The sequence below is a fragment of the Equus przewalskii genome, chromosome 29 (assembly GCF_037783145.1).
Source record: "Equus przewalskii isolate Varuska chromosome 29, EquPr2, whole genome shotgun sequence".
In the NCBI taxonomy this organism is placed as follows: Eukaryota; Metazoa; Chordata; class Mammalia; order Perissodactyla; family Equidae; genus Equus; species Equus przewalskii.
Genome location: NC_091859.1, coordinates 46,733,185 through 46,754,368, shown reverse-complemented (window position 1 = coordinate 46,754,368; position 21,184 = coordinate 46,733,185). Strand labels below are relative to the sequence as shown.

Below are 21,184 nucleotides of genomic sequence, written 5' to 3'. Positions count from 1 at the left end.
TCCTTCTCTGGCTCATCTTCCTCATGAGCTCACCCCATGGCAGATCCACACTTCGGGGATCTTCCCCATTTCTGGGGGGCCCCTCCTGTGACAGGACTTTGACTGCCTCTATTCATCCACCCAATCATGTACCAGTTCACTCAGCAAAGCCTCACCAAGCCCTGCTGGTGCTACAGATGCTGTGTGCACAGGCAAGCTGTCCTGGACAGCGGTTCAGGCCTTCTAGAAACACTCAAAGCACATCAGAAATGGGAGAGGGAACCATGGGGACTGTGCCACAGGAGATGGCCTCCTCAGGTGGGTCAAGATAATGAAACAAGAGAAAGGGTGCTCGTGACTGAATGGAGAGACCTCAGCCAGAACCAGAGCGGACAGTGTGATGGCGGGGGCTGGCCAGTGCCCAGGCAGACAGAAAAAGGGGGCTGTGGTAATGAGTTGAAACTCATCCTAAAAACAAGTGGGACTCACTGAAGGTCAAGGGTCATCAGTGTTTTGTGGGTCACTGAGGACAATTTTGGAGGAGATATAACCATGGGAGGAACCCAGGGTGACAGGTCACACCAGGGCCAGTGCAGGGAGGGGGATCCTTTCCACAACAGCCTCTGCCCAGCCAGAGAGTCATGGCTGCTGACCACCACGTGCCTCGGGGCAGGCCAGAAGTCTGGCACGGAGGCTCTGGGGTCACAGAGGTATCACTGGGTCACAGGGGTGACAGTGCTTGGATGTCTCTCCTAGGCTTCAGAGAATGTGTCAGTGGCTGTCAACAAAGTATCCAGCAAGCAAATGTCCACTGGCCCATGGGAACCTGGGGAGGGAGCTCAGGGAATCTGCCATGGGGAGGGGCCGTGGCACCCACCCTGTCCCTCTTACATTCAGAGAAGGCAGTGAGGCACCCCCCAAAGAGCATTTGGGGTCAGGCCCACCTAGCAATGATGCCAGCAGTAAAGACCTCACAGGTGTGCCTAGGTACAGGGCCCCAGAGTTAGATCTGGGTTCAGTCTCAGCTTCACTGGCTGCACAGCTGTGAGTAAGTCACTTAACTTCTCTGGGACTCAGTATCTTTATCTGTGAAACAGGATAATAACACTCCCTCCCAGGGGAAAATCAACAAGACACCTAATTATGACAGCCCAGCACTGGGTGGCCACTAAGTACTGGGCTCCCTGTGCCCCAGCTTTGCCCAGCTCCCCCAGCATCAGATGCCTGTTCACTTCTCTCCCACCCAGGTTCTCACCAAGACACCCCCTACGCCAGGGGCCCACTGCAGGGTCAGCAAGAGTCTCATCTGACTGGAAGCCCATCCCCAGACTGCCCACCCTGGAGCCATGGTGCCAGAGTCTACACCCAGCCCTCATTTTTAAAGGACATTTTTGACATCACAAAACCCAGTAAAGGCTGGGGCAGAGGAATGCCGGCCATGGGGGACAGGAGGAGGAGGGTTCTGGAGCCCCCTCCCTGTGGCTGCCTCCTTACCTTTGTGTGAAGCTTTGCAAACTGCTTATCATCAATGAGATTCTGGGCATAAACTCGTCTCTTGTACCGAAACTGCTCAGGTAAAGAAAAGGTGGAGAAAAGGCATCCACTGGGCTGAGTGAGTGAATGCATGCTCAAAACCGAGTCCTGCTTACTCCTGCAGTTTAGGCCTCACAGTGCTCACTCGCCCTAGACAACAAAACCTGCCTCCCTGCAGCCATACACATCCCATACATACCACTGTGGACACAGATCCAACACCAAGCCCAGATGTGACGCGTGCCCAGCTGTCCTGCAGCCAGCAATGCCCTTTCCATCTCATTCCTATCCCCAGGATTCCCTGGAAAATCCCACTCCTCTTCCAGGGTTACCCTCCTAGACACCCCCTCTCTGAGCAGAACTGACCATACTTCCCTGTGCCACCGTGGAGGCCAAGCCCACTTTGAGCTCACTGACCACAATGCTTGTTTCAATGCCCACTGCGCTTGCCACCCCCAACACTATGAGTCTGTGTCCCCATGCCTGACAGGGCACTTGACAGCGTTACATCATGAATGGGGTGAGCAAACGAAGACAGGTCTGCCTTCAGATCTCACCGCCGGGAGGGGGACAGACGTGCACACAGATCACGGGCTGGCTTACTCCCCACATCACTCTGGGCACTCACTCCTGCTCACACCCCTCCCCGCAGAACGACGCGCAGTGCTCCCACCACACATGCTGCACACAGCACACTGCACACCACACACGGCTCGCGGCGCGCACTGCACGCCGCTCACACCTCGCAAGCTACACACACTGTACGCATCGCTCACTGCACTCGCCGCACACAGGCCCCATCGCTTCCACACTAACTCCTCCCGTCCGTGCTCCTCACCGCCGTGCCCTTCACGGCTCCTGTCACGGAGCTTGGTGGTCGCGCCCCGCGCGCTCTCCTCCCGCCCCGGCCGCGCGCCCCCGGCCCGCCGCTCACCTCCAGGTAGGGCAGGGGCGTGTCCAGGTTGGGCGGGTACTCCCGCAGGAGCCGCTCCTCGTCCAAGAACTTGCCGGCGCGGCCCCGGGAGGGCGGCTGGAAAAGCCCGTAGTTGAGCGCGTCCTGGAGGCTGTGGTTGAGGGCGCAGAGCACGCGCTGCTTGGCGGCCCACACGGGCGCGCCCGGATCCAGGCGCAGGCACTTCTACGGCGGAGTGGGCTCATGAGCGCGGACGGGCCCCGCACGGCCCCGCGCACGGCCCCGGGTGTCCGGGCCCCCGCGGGAGTCCGGGACTCCGGAGCCCATGCCGCGGACCTGTGCCTCCGCGTCCGGCGGGGGAGGCCCCGCCCCAAGGGCGGGGTTTCCCCGGGCCCCGCCCCCGCCCCGGCGCTGGGGAGGGTCCCCGCGGAGGCGGCGGGGGAGGGGTGAGTAGCCGCAGCCCCGGGTCTCCCGCGCCCGGCTCGGAGCGGGCGGGCGGGTTGGGGGCTGGGCGAGCAGGGCCAGGACCGGGCAGCGGGGCTCACCGTCTGCTGCAGGTCCGGGATGCCGACGCGCACGACCACGGCGCTGGACCCGGGGCCGTCCATCCCCGCGCCGGGGCCGGGGCCGCTCGCGGCCGGGAGCGGGGCGCACGGAGGCTCCGCGCGGCGCCCCGGCCCCCCCTGACCCCCCGCCGGAGCCCCGTCGGCCGCGCTGCGCGGGAGGGGGCCGGGGGGGGCCGGGGCCGGGGCCGGCGCGGGGGACAGCGGCGCCGAGGGCTCCGCAGGGGCGGCGGCGGCGGCGGCGGCGGCGCGACTCAGCTGCATCGGCCCCGGCTCAGCTCGGCGCCTGCCTTCCCCGGGGGCGGGGGCGGCGGCGGCGGGGGGAGGGGGCCTGAGCCGGGAGGGAAGCGGGGGTGGCAAAGGGGCCGCGCCGGAGGCGGGGGCCGAGAGGGCTCGGGGCCAACCGGGGCGCCGGGGGCGAGGGAGACTGTGCGGGGTCCCGGGGCGAGGTGGGAGGGTTCGGCGGGGGCCCTGGGGGCTGTGCCGGGGGTGTGGGGAGTCCTAGGCCTCGGTGTGGGGGGAGTGGCTGGGCAGCGAGGGCCTCACCGCCCTTGGGCTGCAGGCGAGCCTCCGCGGACCACTGAGCGAGATACGGCGAGGAGGGGTCCTGGGCCTGGGGTGGGGGCTGCGTTGGGCACAAGGACCAGCGGCAGGGCAGGAAGGGGAGAGAAAAACAGGAAAATTAATTTCCGTGGGTGGCAGCTTCTCTCCTACTCTATCGACCTCCCCACCCCACCCCATTCAAGGCCCGGGGGAGACGACGGGACCAACCCTGCCCCAATCCTGGGGGTGGCACGGTGGGGACGTCCCGGCCGGGGAGGGGCAGGGGGTTTCCTACAGCCAGAGCCAATTAACCCTCCGACTTAACCCCTATGGCCCCGCCAAACAGTATTCAGCGGGGTTACCCCACCTCCAGCCGAGTTTAGGGAGTTTGCTCCGGACTCTGAGGCCTGCCTCCCCTCCCCCTCCCCAGGCCCCCTGGTCCGCCTAGATCCGACGCCTATAGCCCCCTCCCTGTCACCTTAGCGACAACAGGATGGGGGCGCGACCTATGAGGTAGGGCTTAGGGGAGGGGGCGCTACTAGTCTCCACCTGCAAGGGGAAGTGAATTTTAGTTTTACGCGTTGTCGTGGCAACGCGGGAGGGGGTGATGAGTGGGTGGAGGAGCCGAGAGCGCAGAGAAGAAACTGGCTCAGGCACCACCGCCCCATTGGAGCATGCCAGGCCCCCCGACACTCATAAGCTTCACAGAACTACCCCAGTGGTGCGAAGTCCTGTGCCCCCAAGACCCCCCAGAGCAAAAAACAGCGCGAAACGTCAGCATATCCTTGATCTCCGAAGAAACAGGTGCTGACTCCCGCAGAACTCCACCAACATGCTTTGACTCCCCCCCAAAGAACAGGCCCTGACCCCCCCATAGCGGAACCACTCACACTCTCACAGGACACACGATAACTTTCACAGAACAACCCAGCATGGGGACACCGTCTGGTCCCTAGTTGAAAACAGCCCCTGACCCCCAGCCTGCCCACTTTCTCCAAGAGCTGCCCACGATCCCCTGAACCTCCCAGAAATAAACTTGAATGAACCCACACACACAGAGAAAACCTCCCTACCCCTCCCCACGACAACCTGGAAACACCTTAACCCCACACTAACAGTGCTTGACACCTCCTCCAAGAACAGCCCCCTCCCCACAGCCACCTTGACCACTACATGCCCACCACCAAGCACCCCCACCCAATGCCCACCCCGCTACCCCCAGAACAACCTCTGGTTGATCCTGGAGCGGGGCCCCTCTTCCTAAACACCAGCCCTGACCCCTGAGGGAGCCCTGGCTCTCTCCTCCCCCATTCACCGCCTCTTTAGGAATAATCTCTGCCTCCCAGGACTCCACTGACCCCGCAGAGTCGAATCTCCAGCGCTGTCTGTGGGTCAGGTCCTGCTTTCTCCCCAAGCCAGGGCGGACCCTCCCAGCTCGGAAGTGTGGCCCCAGGATGCCCAGACCTCCCACCCCTCTGTGCAGGCTCTTCCCAAGGCCACTGGCCCGGCCTGGGGGGAGCCAAGGGTCCCCTGGGGGCTGGGGCAGGATGGGAGGGGTGGGGAAACGGGGAGGGGGGGTGGAGGGAGCAGGAAGGGGCAGTCAGGAGCTCACTTATCTGCAGGAAGCACCTTGGGAAGCAGAGGTTTGGATTTCCTGTAGTCCAGCCCTGGAGAGAGGAAACTAGTGCTTCCCGGCCCCTCTCGTGTCTCCACCACCTTCCTGCCTGTCTCTCCCCTCCCGGTGTCACCCAGGCCCCCACCTCCCTACCCAGCCAAGAGCACCCCACCCCCACCCTGCCCTTCCTGTGTCCCTCCCACCACAACCTCCACCTTTACTCCCAGCTACCAACCTTCCATCCCTCTGTGGCCAGCTGTAAGGCCAGGAACATGCTCCCCAATCCTTGTTTGGGATGGAACGGAAGGAAGGGGCCAGGGCCTGGAGGAGCCTGCACCTCTCCCCACACCAGACTCAGAGCAGCCCTGGGCCTCTGTGCTCTCTCTACAAATCTGCCCTTGGCCTAGATGGCCACACGCCCACCTGCTATCCAGCCTGGACCTCATGGGGGACCCTTCAGCCTCCCCAGGCCTCCCCCTACCAACCCCCTGTCCTGGGTGGATCCAGCGACCCCACTCTAGTCCTACACCATGGCTGCTGAACATTTGGATGAAAACCTCACATCTTTGCTCATCAGCAACCAGGAGATTCATGGTCTCCAGGCTCAGCTGGGCCTGCACTGCCCAGGTAGGTAGCAGAGCCATTGCTTGGTTCTGGGTCCACAGAGTGCCTGGCACATAGAATGGGCACATATGAGCAAATCCAAGTCTGCAGCACTCCCCCACTTCGCCACCACCCCGGCAAACAGCAAAAATAACAACACTCAGAAGCACTTTACCCACATTACATCCTTCCATCCCTGCAACATGGTGGGTTTACAGAGGAGGAAACCAAGAGACAGGGGTGTCTTTGCCCTTTATTTTGTTGAGAATAAAAGAACCCCAGGTTCCTCACCACCTCCCCTATACCTTCTGAGCCACCCTCCCTCAGAAGGTCCACGAGACTCAGACTCACCTCCCCGGCAGGGTATCCCTTTGCCTGACCCTGCCCACCTCCCTGGCCCAGCCCCGCCCCACTCTGCTCTCCTATCTCTGTCCTCGAAGGTGAGGATTCACCAGACCCCATGGCCCCTCTGCTTCCCCACTGCTTCCATCCAGGGCCAAGATTCCAGACAGATCCATCTTCTCACCATTCCCACTTCTTCCCCACATTCTCCCACCTCACGCATTCAGACACAGACAGATGTCATAGGGTCTGGGCGAGCTCACGTGGGCAAAGCACTCAGATCAGTGCCTGACACAGGGGCACTGCCCTGGATGGACTGCCCACCACCCTGCAGCTGCCCCCAGGCCGACAGGACACTGCAAAACCCCAACTACCTGTGGCTTCTGCTTCAGCATTCACTCAGCCCTCTGATGCCCAATGCCCATACCCTCATGGTCTCAAGCACCCTCCTTTGTGGTGGCCTGCACCAGCCCCACCTCCTGGCCCTCCTGGTTGGCTTTTCTCCTGGTGGCTTGTTTGCTGCACTTTAGCTCAGATGTGCCCCCTCCTGCATCATGCCGTCCTTCCCTCCTTTTGCACTACTGGGGCCCACTTCCTGACCCCAGTCCCAACCCTGCCCTCCCTCAGCCCACTGTGGCCTGGTCCCCACAGACACCACCCGCTCGTGCTAACTCCACAGGCTGGTCTCTCTCCTGCCTCACCTGATGCCCTCTGGAGGCCTCACCCCCTTGATTTCTGTGACAACTCATGGCGGGTGGGGGACTGATGGGTGTCCTGCTCTTGGGCTCTCTCTGGCTGCCCTTCCTCTTCTCTCCAGCATGCACTCTTTCCCCAAGTGGACCCACCTCCCCCAGGTTCCTCCACTTCCCCCAGGATCCTCCACCCCTTACTCTGATCCATTTCTGTTTCATCTGCAGCACCTGCTGTCTTCTAACATACTCTGTAATTCACTCATTTGTGGTTTATTGTTTAGTATCTGTCTTTCCCACTAGAACCAGGCTCCCTGTGGAGAGGGAGCTCTGCCTGTTGGGTTCACTGATGTGTCCAGGGCCCTGGAATAGTGCCTGGTGCACAGGAGATGCTCAATGTATATCTGCTGAGCAGATAGATCAAAGCTTCAACTTTCATCTACAAGCTGTTCACACCCAACTTTCTCTCCAGATCAGACCCTCTTCCAAACTCCAGAGCAGTTTGTATGAGGCAGGAATCCTTGACTGTAAAAGTGTCTGCATCTGGTGTATCTTTTGTGGGTAGATTTTTTATTGCTTCTAGTTACTTACTATCTATCAGTATATTTAGGTTCTGTTTCATCTTGAGTCTGATTTGTTAAGTTTTACTTTTCCAAGAATGTTAATTTATTTCTAAAGAATCAGCTTTTCATGTTGTTAATCATCCCTATTTTCTATTTTATTTTATTCTGTTCTGTTTATTTCTCTCTGCTTTTTAAAAAATTTCGTTATGATTCCTTTTCTAATTTCTTGAGCTGGATGCTTAACTCAATTTTTCGTTAAGTAAAATTTTCTGGCAAAAGCATTTAAGGGTATAAATTTCCAAGTGCCCCTTTAATTATGTCCCTTATGTCTTGATAAGTAGTGTTGTTCATTTCATCTCGTTCTGATTTTGTAATATCAATTATATGTTTTGGCTTGAGAATTGCTGAAAAGTGTGCTTATTTAAGTTTTCAAATGTATACTAGGTTTTTTTGGAGGGAGGATTAACTTTGGTTAATGATTTCTTATTTTGTCGCATTATGGTCAGAAAAGGTGGTCTACGTAATCTGATCCTGGGGATTTTGTGAAGACTTCCTTTGTAGCTGTGCATGTGGCCCATTTTTGTAAAGGTTTTCTATCTGTTCAGTAAGAATTGTTGGATGCAAGGAGATATGTGTATATATATATATATATATATATATAAGTAATCTCCATCATATCAAGCTTGTTAATTGTATTATTCAAATATTCTATATCCTAATTTTCCATCTGCTTGATTTATAAATTATCAAGAGAGGTGGGTTAAAATCTCACTGCTGTGGTGGGGCTGGCATAGTGTTAAGTTTGTGCACTCTGCTTTGGTGGCCCGGGGTTCATGGGTTCGGATCCTGGGTGCGGACCTAGCACCACTTGTTGAGCCACGCTGTCATGGCATCACACGTGCAATAGAGGAAGATTGGCAGAGATGTTCGCTCAGGGCCAATCTTCCTCACCAAAAAAAAAAAAAAAATCCCACTGCCATGGTACATGGCTTTGTCAGTCTCTCCCTGAAATTTTGCCAATTTTGGTTTTATGTATTTTGAGACTTTGTTTTTAAATGCTAAGCTTTATGATTGTTATAACTTCCTGATAAATTGTTCCTTGTATCATTATATGGTACCCCTCTTTATCCCTAAGAATGCTTTTTTGCCTTAATTTTATTTTTTCATAAAGTAATTAATTAATATAGCCACAGCACTTTTTAAAAAAATATTGACCTCATATATCTTTTCTCATCATTTTCCTTTTACCCTTTCTATGTCTTATATTGTTGGATGTGTTTCTAGTGAATAGTGTGTGTACCTAGATTTTTTTAAAAAAACAAACTTACAATTTTTAACCTTTAGTGGTATGTCTATTGTGACTAATGATATGTTTTCATTGACTTTTTTTAACTTTTTTTTTAAGGAAGATTGGCCCTGAGCTAAGATCTACTGCCAATCCTCCTCTTTTTGCTGAGGAAGGCTGGCCCTGAACTCACATCTGTGCCCATCTTCCTCTATTTTATATGTGGTATGCTGCCACAGCATGACTAGGTCTGTGCCCAGGATCCGAACCTGTGAACCCTGGTCTGTGGAAGCAGAGCGCACGAACCCAACCATTACACCACTGGGCCGGCCCCTTCATTGATTTTTTTCCATCTTATTTTGTGTTGTCTATCTTTTTCCTCTGTGCTTCTTTTTTCCTCCCTTTCAGCCCTCCATTGGGTTGATCAAGTTTTCTGTATTCCCCTTTCCCTCAACTCCCATTGATTTGGAAGTTATGCATTCTCTTTTTATCATTTTCATAACTACACTTCAATTTTCAACATACATAATTGACAATGTCTAAAGTTAATTAGTATCTCTACCTTCCTTTCATGTAATAATAAGAATTTAGATTACTTTAACTACAGTCACCTCTCTCATCCTACAGGTTTTTGTCCATGTTGTTTTTACCTCCAGATTAATCATTCTCGTCATTACTGCTATTGTCACCATGGGACAGTGAAGCTTATTCAGCCACGTGTTAACTGGTGTCTCTACTCGCTGTTCCTTCTTGCATGTCACTCTTTCCTTCTGCATTGAATTTTCTTCTTCCTGAAAGTACATGCTTTAGAAACCTTTTTAATGAATGTCTGGTAGTGACAAATTCTTTCAGTCTTTGAAATGTTTTATTTCACCTTCATTCTTGAATAATAATTTAGTCAGTGTAGAATTCTAAATTGGCAATTATTTCCTCTCAAAACTTCGAAGATTTTTCTCTCTGTGTGCTGTGTTCTGGGTAATTTTCCCAGTTCTGACTTTATCTCACCAATTCTCTCTTTGACTTTGTTTAATCTGCTGTTATGTTAATCCCATCCATAGAGATGGGGTTTTTTTTAATAGAGTTTTCAATTTCAGTAACCATAGATTTTATTTCTAGAAGCCCTATTTGGTACATTGTCAAATCTGCTTGCTCTTTCTTTATATTGGCTTTTTCTTTTTTATTTAATTCAATTTTTAAATTTCTTCTTTTGTCTTTAATCATTTCAAACATATTTATTTTTTAATTACTAGTCAATAGCTCTAATATGTGAACTTTTTGGTGGTCTAATCCTGCTCTTTGTGACATCTACCAACTCCCACTCATGGTAGATTATTTCTATAAGAATTCTGTGGTTTGGGGTTATGAACTCAGATGGGCCTGTGTTTGTTGGGAATCCTGAGCAGCCTGGGTATGTCCCTCCAGAGGAGTACCACTAGCCCAGGACTTTTTTATGTTAATTTCATGGCTTGGTGGTCTTGAGGACTACAAAGAGTAACATAATTCATACTCCAAAACCAATAGAGACAGGCAATGGTTACAGCTTCACAGGGAGATTTTCCCACAGGGAGACCACCACAAAGCTTTATGAAAATTGTTTAAATGAAAAATAAATGTGGGGGCTGGTCATGTAGCCTAGTGGTTAAGTTCAGCAGGCTTTGCTTTGGCAGGCTGAGTTCACAGGTTCAGTTCCTGGGCGCAGACCTACACCACTCATCAGCCATGCTGTGGCAGCAATCCACATGCAAAATAGAGGAAGATTGGCACAGATATTGGCTCAGGGCTAATCTTTCTCAAGCAAAAAAGAAAGAGGAACATTGGCAACAAATGTTAGCTCAGTGCGAATCTTCTCCGGGAGAAAAAGAAAGAAATGTGCAATAAGAATTATGGAAGTAGATTACTCAGCAAGGTTTTTGAGCACTACATGTCATTCTAAGTGTATGACATGTATTAACTCATTCAGTTCTCACAGAATCACTGAGCAAGCCCCTGTTGTCCTCATTTAACAGATGAAGAAACAAAAGCAAACAAGAGTAAGTAACTTCACTTGTCCAAAGTCACGTGTGGCCAGTCATTAGAGAAACCAGGATTTGAAGCTTGGCGGGGGCATGTGACCCAAGCAGAGCCAATGAGAATCCTGCCCTGGGATTTTACTTCTCATAACTGAGAGAAGAAACTCTTTGTCCACTCTTGGGATACATAAGAGAGATATGAACTCAGCAGCTGCTGGTAACCAAGATTCCAGCCTTGAGAAGAAAGTGACACTGAGAGAAATAGAGATATGAGAGACAAGAAAGGTTCTGAAAGGGTTGAAGTCCCTAAACTTAGTCCTTGAAATCTGATAGCACTTCTGCTTTTCTTGCACTTGGTTTCAAGAGCCAATACATTTCCCTTCTTCTGGGTTGAAAGTCCACAGAGTGGAGAGGTTGAAGGGCTGGACTTGGACCAGGTCCCTGGATTAGAATTCCAGCTCAGCCACCAAATACCCAGATGGCCTGGGAAACCTTAGCCTCCACCTTCATGTGTGCTCTGGCAAGTTGAGGACAATAGTAGGAACTATTTTATCCCCTCATTCGTTCTGGCCACGTGCCTTCCTTGGGGAGCTGGGTATGAGGCAGGGCACCTGCCATCAGGGGCTTACAAGTCAGCTCCTGACCTCCTGGGCTATTCAGCAGGCTGGATGAGGTAAGTGCATGTAAAGTGCTCACCATATGCCCAGTACATAGTAAATACTCAAATTTTTTTATCATCCTAAAGCTAGTTCAAATTTGCTTTCTGTCGTCTCAACCAGAGGTGTGCATTCTAATGAACATTCTTCACGTGTATTGGCAAATTTAGGGTGATGTGAAGGGATGGCTGATCTTTGTTGTATGTTCTTAGAAAGAGCGTTAGACATGAAATATTATTTTAGGTCTGTAGTCCATATGCAGTGCTATGCCAGCCTGGCATGTCTCACGGGTCTGGGCCTTGTACTGGTGCCTCTTGCTGCTGCGCAGGGTTCTGCCCCTGAGCTCAAAACTCCTAGTGACCAGTACATGAAGGATGAATTTAGGAGACATAAGACTGTTGGTTCTGAGGAGGCCCAGTGTTTCTTGCAGGAATGGGAGGTGTATGCAGCAGTTCTGTGGCAACAAGCTAATGAAAACAGACAAAATTCAACTGAAAAAGCATGTTTTGGGACCACCCTACCAGAAGAAAAACTTAGTGACTTTCGGGATGAACAAACTGGACAGTTGCAGGAGCTGATGCAGGAAGCCAGTAAACCCAATAGGCAATTTAGTGTCACAGACTCTAAGAAAGTGACTCTAATCTATGCAATAAAGCCTAACCAAGCGTTTTATGTTCAGAACCACTTAACTTCCATTGTTTTTAAAAATTTATTTCTTCAGCCTTTAGGCTTTGAGAATGCCTAGTGTTAATGAGGTATTGTTTTACTTGGAGATGTCATGAATGCTACCTGCAATGTGTAGATCAAGATCACTAGTGGATGAAGCTTTACATTATTGAAGTAACAGTGCTTGATGGAATATGAATTTTGGACTAAACAAGAAAGAATGGCTCTAAAACCGACAAAACTGGGGCTGGCCCAGTGGCACAATGGTTAAGTTCACACGTTCCGTTTCAGCGTCCAGGGCTTCCCTGGTTCGGATCCCAGGTAGGGACATGGCACTGCTTGGCAAGCCATGCTGTGGCAGGCATCCCATATATAAAGTAGAGGAAGATGGGCACAGTCTTGCTCAGCAAAAAGAGGAGGATTGGTGGCAGATGTTAGGTCAGGGCTGATCTTCCTCAAAAAAAATAAAAATAAAAAATAAAATGACAAAACTGTGGAATTTTGCCAAAGATTTTTTATATATAAATTTGTTTTTAATGCTATTCTTGTTCAAGCGTTAGCCTCATCGCTTTAGCTTCATCAGATAAATATATCATGATAATGATAGATGTGGAATTCCAACAAGGTTATTATTTAAACACAATGTCATCCTGAAAGTTTTATTATTTCTACTTTAATAATACATACATGACTATTCTTTTAAATCCCTTTCTCCCCTAGTCATTGTTTATTTACAATGAAAGGTTAAAAAGAAGCTTTAAGGTTCAGTATTATACTATCATTATATAATAGATTATATATCATATAATTCATTTCTACAATACTTATTAACAAAACAGATTACCCCTAAAAATACTATTTTACCAGTGAAAGTAAAAGTGAAAAATATCTGCCTAATTAATTTCACTTTCAGGATTCCAGTTACCTTTTCGTTCAGGACTATGAATTTTGCCCACATTTGCCCCTCTTCCTCCCAAAGGTCACTCACAATTCAGTAACTATCTGGTTTTTAAATTAGTTTGGGAGAAAATACATAACATAAAATTCACTATCAATCATTTTTAAGTGTACTGTACAGTATTGTTAAAAAGAACAATGCATGTTTTTTAAAAATAAATCCATCCCAGTGTTGGAAGAGAGGCACATGAATTGAGGATGGAACGACAATTTAAAGGAATCTCTGGAAGACATGCTGCAGATGGGATCAGAAGATGGAAAAGCCAACGAAGCTGAAGAGTTGGCCACACAGCCCAAATGACACGAGGCTGCTGGGAAAGGGAGCAGTGGCACAGTGCGGTCAGCTGACTCCAGCCACAGGGCACAGAACTGCTCCCCAAGTACAGTGGAGGGGCTGGAGACACCCCTGGGCCAGGGGAGAAGTGGAGCAGCCACTGCAGGGAGGGCTTAGCTTTAAAAAAAAAAAAAAAAAGGTGATTCCTAGCCCCTCCTTCTCCACTTTCTCAATTACAGGAGATCCCTGGCCTACTTTCTGCCACAGTCCCCTTCCACCCACCAATCCTGGCCCTCCATCCTGAAGGGAAGCCCTCCTGGGGATAAATCCCACTCAGTTCATCCTTTTTGTTCTGAATAGTATTCCATTTTAGGAAAATACCACATTTTGCTTATCAGTTCATCTGTTGATATCCATATTTGGGTTGCTTCCAGTTTGAGACAATTTGGAATAAAACTGCTATGAACATTTGTGTACAAGTTTTTGTGTGGACTCATGCTTGCATTTCTCTTGGGTAAATCCTTAGGAATAGAATAGCTATGTCTTATGATAGGTGGGTGCTCACTTTTTAGGAAATGGGCAGTCTTCCAGGATGGTGGTACCATTTTACATTCCAGCTTCTTCCATTTCCTCCACATCCTTACCAACACTTGGTTGCCTGTCCTTTTTTTGTTTTTTGGTAGGAAGATTGGCCCTGAGTGAACATCTGTGCCAATCTTCCTCTATTTTGTATGTGGGACGCCACCACAACATGGCTTGATGAGCGGTGTGTAGGTCCACACCTGGGATCCAAACCTTCAAACCCTGGGCTGCTGAATCAGAGCACGGGAACTCAACCACTACACCACCAGATGGCCTGCCTTTTTAATTTTAGCCATCTTAATGGATATGTAGCAGTATCTCCTTGTGTGTTTAAATTTGCATTTCCCTGATGACTAATGATGTTGAGGCTCTTTTCATGTGCTTATTGGCCATTCACATGTCTTCTTTTGTGAAGCATTGGTTCAAGTCTATTGCCCATTTTTTTAAAAAACTGGTTAATTTGACTTATTGAAATTCAGGAGCTCTTTATATATTCTGGATGTGAGTTTTTTGTAAGATATGCTTACTGCAAAATTTCTCTAATTTTGTAACTTGCCTTTTCACTTTTGTAACAGTCTCTTTCAAAGAGCGAAAGTTTTTCATCATTATAGGATCTATTTTTTTTCTTTTATTGTTCGTAGTTTTTGTGTCCTATCTAAGAAATCTACCTACCACAAGATCACAAAAATTTTCTCCTGTGTTTTCATCTAGAAGCTATTGTTTTAACTTTTACGCTTAGGTCTATGATTAATTTTAAGTTAATTTTTATTTATGGTTTCAGGAAAAGGTTGATGTTCATATTTTCCCTTTTGGGATATCCAGTTGTTTCACATTTTTTATATTTAAAAATATTTTTTATTGTGGTGAAATATATACAACACAAAACTTACCATTTTAATCATTTTTAAGTGTATAGTTCTGTGGCATTAAGTACATTCACATGCTTATGCAACCATCATCACCATCCATCTCCAGAACTTTTCCATCATCCCACACTGAAGCTCTGTCCCGTTAAACCCTAACTCCCCATGCCCCTCCCCCAGCCCCCCAGCGTCCACCATCCACTTTCTGTCTCTAGGAGTTTGACGACTGTAGGGATCTCCCAACACCATTTTTGAAAAGACTTTCCTTTCCCACTGAATTACCTTTGTATCCTTGTTGAAAATCAGCTAACCACATATATGTGGGTCTATTCCTGAACTTTCTATTCTTTCCCTTTAATCTATATTTATATACTTTCTCCAATACCACATTGTCTTAATTTCTATAACTTTATACTAAATCTTGAAATCAGACAGTATAAGTCCTACAACTTTGTTCTTTTTTAATTTTGTTGGCTATTCTAGATCATTTTCATTTCTATATAAATTTTAGAATCAGCTTGTCAATTTCTACAAAAATAAAAAAACCTGCTGGGAATTTGATTGATATTGCATTGAGTCTATAAATATATTTAGAGAGAATGGACATCTTAACAATATTGAATCTTCCAGTGTATGAACATGGTATATCCTCTCATTTATTTCAGGTTCTTTAATCTATCTCAGCATGGCTTAGTAGTTTTCAGTGTAGACTTCTCACACATTTCTGTTACATTTATTCCTCAGAATTTTGTTATTCCACATTATTGCAAATGAAAATTTTAATTTCATTTTATAATTGTTTGTTGCTAGTATATAAAAATATAACTGATTTTTGTATATAAACTTTGTAGCCTGTAACCTTGTTAAATTCACTTAATTCCAGTAGCATTTTTATAGGTTTCTTAGGATTTTCTATGTAAACAATCAGGTCATCAGCAAATAGCAAAATAGTTCCTCCTTTTGAATTTTTATGCCTTTTATTGCTTTTTCTTGCCTTGTGGCAATGGCTAGGACCACCAGCACAGTGTCATATAGAAGTGGTAAGAGCAAGCATCCTTGCTTTGCTCTCAATCACAGGCAGAAAATGTTCGATATTTCACCATTAAAGCATGGTGTTATCTGAAGGTTTTTTGTAGATCCCCTTTATCTAATTTAGAAAGTTCCTTTCTATGTCTGCAGAGAGTTTTTCTCTGAACAGATGTCTGACCCTCTTAAGGAACTTTTTTGAACCCTTGCCCAATGACTCTGCTTACATCTTATTGGCCAGAACAGGGTCTGGCTGCAAGTGAGGCTAGGAAATGTTCTTTCTTAGATGAGCACATTGCTGACCCCTACAAAATCAGGGCCCTGTTAATAAGGAAGAAGGCATAATGGATATTAGAATAGGCAACTAGCAATCTACAACCCTGGGTATATAATTCTAGATTAACAGTTATTTGCACTTCATATTTTTAACATACTATTCTATTATGATCTGAGTTCTATTGTTGCCATTGAAATAAATGCTATTTTTAATTGTTTTTCTTTCTGTAGGTACTTTCCCGTCTTTCTGGCTACTTTTAAGATCCTGTTTTCCTTAATATTCCTTGTTTTCAACATGATGTGCCTGGGTGTTGTTTTAGTTTTAGTTGTCCTGTTTGGGATTTGTCATGATTCCTGACTCTGAGGAGCTATGTCTTTCATCAAATCTGGAAATTCTCTGCTATTTCTTCTTGAATATTGTATCTCCTCAGTATCTCCTATTAAAAATATATTAGACCTCATGAATGAACCTTGAAAACATTATGTGAAGTGAAATAAGCCATTCACAAAAGGACAAACTTTGCATGACTCTACTTACGTGAGATGCCTAGGATAGGCAGATTCATGGAGACGGAAAGCAGAAGAGAGGTTACCAGGGGCTCAGGGAAGGACAAAATAGAGAATTGTTTAATGGGCACAGAGTTTCTGTTTGGAATGATGAAAAAGCTCTGGAAATGGATGGTGATGATGGTTCTACAACATCGTGAATATATTTAATGAAATTGTAAAGTGTGAAATTTTTTTTAAGATTTTTAAATATGTTAGACCTTCTCATTCTAACGTCTGTAAAATGCTCTCATCTCCTAGTCTATCTATTTTGTATGCTGGGTATTTCTTTGGACCCATCTTCTAGTTTAATAATTCTAAGCTGTGTTTAGTCTGCTATTTAACCTGCCCAATAAAATTTCAATTATTATATTTTTCCTCTATAAAGTTATATTTTGTTCCTTTTTAAGTCTACCAGATTCTTTCTTTTATTTTTTCTTTCTGATCATTTCTGATAGTTTCTTATTACTTATTCAGGTTTTCAATTGCATCTTTTTTTCTCTGAACATTTTTAGCACATTTACATGTTTTGTGATTTTAGGTTGTGATCTCATGTTTGGCTAATCCAATCTGTGGGAGCCTGGAGGGACTGTGTGCTCCTCCAGAGACGATCTGCGTTTGCTCTGGCTAGATGCCCCGGTGCTGCCAACCTCACACCACTTCAACTCAATTCCAAACCACCTGGGTAGTATACGTTTAAAACCCACATCCATTTGAAGGTAAGTCTATACTATGAATTCTGAAGGGAGATTTGATTTCCATCTTGTGGTGAAGTCATTACAAAATCTTTCATTTCTCTTTCCTGGAAAGCAGATTTTTTTCTTTATATCCTTTCACTGAAATTGTAGATCTTTAGAAGTCTTGACTTTATGTGAGAATCTGAATTCCAGTTTCTTATATTGCATGCGCCCAAACCCCTGTCTCTTGCTTTCTATGCAACCATTAAAACCCAAAGCTTTAAGTTCCCGGTATTGAGAATGTCCCCAATATCATACTTGCTTACCCTGTTGCTTTCTCCACTTCATTTTGTGTCTCTGGGGATATCCCTTGCTTTCTTTCAAGCTCAGCTATGCATTTAAAAGAATGCTTATTATATTTTAGTCAGCATTTCCAAGTGCTTTGAGATAGAGGGGTTTTAGATTACATTGTTGGAAATCTGTTTTTCTTATTCAGCCAGAGCAGTCAGCACATGTAAACGTTTAATGATTGTTTGCTGGACAGATATTAAGTGAATGCATAAATGAACAGAAGAACATTCTGCATTTTAAAACGTTTATTACACACACACACGTGCACACACACTCACACACATACTCCAAAGTATGAGGCACTAGGAATATAGCAGTGATTAGAAGGGTCCCACCTGGTCAACCACGTCCTCTCATTCACTGAGGACTTTAGCATCTTGATCACAAGCTGCCTGCTCCCCCTAAGTTCTGACATCATCCATGTCCCTCCAAGTGATCCCTCACACCATGGCCTCCCAGTTCCTTGACCTCTCATCTCACTGACCGTAAAAGCTAGGGTTTGGATGTAGACGACAGGCCCTGTATGGCCAGTCTGAGCAGAAAGAGATTTAATCCATGGAATTACAAAGTCATTGGAAGGACTGAAAGAGAAGTGTCTAGTCTGAGCTTCTAGAAATACACTCTCCCTCAATACCACCATAGAACTCGTTCCCCAGGGAGTTACTCTTTTTGCCACAGACAGCAAACTGAGGCATCAGAAAGCCCATGCCCCAACAGCTGACTACAACAGACCACCCTCTCAGCTGAGGTCTGTATTTCTCAGCCCCTTTTGCATCTAGGTAAGGCCATGTCATAGAGTTCTGGAATCAATTTAGGTAGAAATGATCTGTGCCACTCCTAGGCCTGACCCATAAATACCTCCTACTCGATCCCTGGATACTCTCTCTTCACCCTCCTGCTGGCTGGATGTGGGCATCCAGGATGACCTTAAATCCACATGTCCAAAATGGCAGCTCTTCCTTTGGCCTGGGCCCCCAAATGAGTATGGAGTCCCCCATTCCTGCCCATGTTGCAAACTGGACTTTCTGTGAGTAAGAAATAGACATCTAATGTATTAAGTCATTGAGATTTGGGGGTTTATCTGTCAAAGTAGCTGGTGTTTCCTCAACCAACATAGGAGGGGAACTCCAGGAGCCTCCATTGGGCTTCCCACCTTGAGAGTCCTTGCCTGGATCAGCAGGTAGTGTTGTACTGGCCAGCTGGTCAATATATCTATTCAAATCATATGTTTCAGTACCAGGGAAATTAATACAAGATAGATTCACACACCCACTGTGTCCATTGTGAGATCGACTGTGGCTCAAAATGCATGTCTCACCTAACCTCCAAAGCCCCCCTCTCATCAGTGGACTACAGGGGCATCAGTGTCTGGGAAGTGGCAGTAGCTCAGAGCCAGTGGCCAACAACGCCTGCGAGCCAGGATGTCCCTTCCCCCAGTGTGTGGCCATCCTGGCCAAAGACTGCACCTCCCTGCGGGGGAAGCCAGGGGGAAGACTTAGTACAGCCTTGAGTATTTCTGCCAGGTCTTTCCCTCCAGCAGACAGCTCCAGGTCTGCGAGTGACTCATGTCCAGGAATTGGAAGAGGAGCTATGACTCTCCTGCATTATGAGTCAAGTCCGGGCCATGTTCCTGAGACCCAGGGTCTTTCCACCACTGCCCCCACCTCCACTGGCACTGCCCTCTGTTTTTGTCTTGGAGGGTGACTCCATGACCAATGAACCAAAGGTCTCTGAGGCCACACCATTTTGCTTGACCATGATGATGACCACACCTGCCTGGACACGTGGTCCCTGCCACCCTGTTATCTCTTCACCCCATTTCATTTCCACCCTACAATGCCCAGCCCCCCAGAGCCTCTCAAGGGTGTTGTTGTTCCCCTCCCTACTCTAAAGTATACCCTTGAATGTCTTAGTGAGGGGATGTCCTCCGGGCACTCTCAGAGGACAGTTAGGGGACAACTGAGCAGGTCAAGAACAATACATTCCTATCTCTCTTGACCTTTGGATACCCTTTTTCTCCATTAAACCAAGGAGTCTCCAGCATCTCAGCTTCATTCTCATGGGCTGTCAGGAGCCTGGTTTTAATTACCAAACAGTCAACACCACCCAGCCCTTCAGATCTAGAACCTATGCTCACTGTCACTTCTGCCTGATTTAGGATCGTCTTCCTCCAATATCCACTCCTCAGAACTTTGCTGAAGGAGATTTGCAAAATGGTGCAATTATCTTCGTGTCCAAGCCTTCTCTTCCTGTGGTTACTTTAAATTGCCCCTGTTCTGCCCTGGAATGCTGGACTATGACTCACCTAGGTGCTTGCCCTGCATTCTTTGCATTCCTCAAGCCCTTGGACCCCTGCACTGGCCGCTGCCTCTCACCCCACGACAGCTGGACCTGGACCAGGCCCTGCAGTGGGGCGTCCTGACTGCAGTAGACACTGAATCTAGAGTCTGCTGCCTGCAGCCACTTTGGGGACCAAATATTGGATCTGCTCAAGAAGATGTTCTTCTTGAGCTCCAACTAGTTCCTTGAAAGCACTGGAAAGGAAAAATTGTCCCACATCTGGTCTGGGCAGAGCTTTCTTCTGAGAAGAAATTAGTGTTCCTAACAAAATGCTCATGCAATGATCTGATGAACTTCAATGAGGGTATGTCATTTTGGGGAACTAATTACCCAACCAGCTGAGTGACATTCATGGCGAGTGATCTGTGACCAGAGGTTGTTTCCGTGTCTAGTCTGACGGTGATTCTCCTTCCTGCCCTGGATGAGTCTCTGAAGTGTTCTCTCAGGCGCCTGTCCCTTGCTTGCAAGATTGCAATAAAAACAGACCCCTGCTTGTAATTCAACTGTCTGACAAGTTGTCTTCACCTCTCCTCTTTATTGTCACCCAGATAACCCTTATCTTCCCGAGGCCTCAGCTAAGATGCCCCCTGTGGGAGATCCTCCCCAGCTGGAAGCTCTCATGGCCCCTGCCCAGCACCACCCATCACCCACATAATGACAATAGCAGTAATAATAGTACAGACTTGCCACAAGCCAGCTGGGACTAAGTCTTGCCTCCCACCAATGGGATGAGGGATGAGTGGATACTACTGTAATCCTCCATTTATGGGAGCCCAGGAGCAGCAGCTCACACCTGGGCAGAGGGGTGGGAGAGGGAGCTTGGGGGTCAAGGAAGGCCTCAGTGAGAAAGTGACATCCCAGTGGACCTGAAGAAGAGGAAGGAGCCAGCTAATATGGAGTCAAGAATTCCAGACAGGGAACAGCAAGCTCAGAAGCCTGAGGCTGGAAGATGCCTACTGATCTGCAGTCATTGGAGCAGGATGCTGAGGGCAGCGCCACAAAGAGCCATACCACCTCACGCCAGCCACAGCACTCCTGAACAGTGCTTCTCCCTCCTGCTCAGAACTGAACCCCGTTTCATCAAACCTAGCATAAAATATTCAAACGTAACTTTCTCTGGGTTTTCATTTCCTTATGAAGGCTCCCATGTCACATAAAACTTAGAAAAATTAAACAAATTTGTATGCTTTTCTCTTGTTAATCTGTCTTTGTCAGTTTAATTTTCAGACCCAGCCAGGGAACCTCTGAGGGTCACGGAAAACTTTTTCCTCCACTACAATAGCCAAGGAACAGGGTGAGGGTCAGTGGAGAGAAAATTACTGAGGAAACATCA

At 47.8% G+C, this 21,184-nt stretch overlaps 1 protein-coding gene, 1 long non-coding RNA gene and 1 pseudogene across 7 annotated transcripts in view; 2 read left to right on the top strand and 1 right to left on the bottom strand.

Moving 5' to 3' along the window:
* The window catches only part of SHANK3 (SH3 and multiple ankyrin repeat domains 3), a 51,702-nt gene extending 48,328 nt beyond the window's left edge, over positions 1-3,374 (bottom strand). For 3 of the 5 annotated variants that reach the window (XM_070600375.1, XM_070600377.1, XM_070600374.1), the window contains exons 1-3: positions 2,971-3,373; positions 2,447-2,650; positions 1,474-1,545 (exon numbers count right to left, since the gene is read on the bottom strand). In XM_070600375.1, coding sequence (XP_070456476.1) covers positions 1,474-1,545; positions 2,447-2,650; positions 2,971-3,252 — 558 coding nt within the window. In that variant the 5' untranslated portion in view covers positions 3,253-3,373. Of the gene's footprint in view, positions 1-1,473; positions 1,546-2,446; positions 2,651-2,970 lie in introns of all 5 variants that reach the window. The other 2 variants (XM_070600373.1, XM_070600378.1) reach the window with 2 other exon arrangements.
* LOC139080328 (uncharacterized) lies at positions 2,742-21,052 on the top strand. Of its 2 annotated transcripts, none has more exons than XR_011534767.1 (3): positions 2,742-2,871; positions 17,025-17,202; positions 19,670-21,052. It is a non-coding gene; the product is annotated as an uncharacterized lncRNA (long non-coding RNA). The 2 variants fall into 2 exon arrangements; XR_011534768.1 differs by lacking the exon at positions 2,742-2,871 and adding an exon at positions 5,607-5,773.
* On the top strand, positions 11,434-12,168 carry LOC103540529 (succinate dehydrogenase assembly factor 3, mitochondrial pseudogene; annotated as a pseudogene).
* Positions 21,053-21,184: the final 132 nt, after the last annotated feature.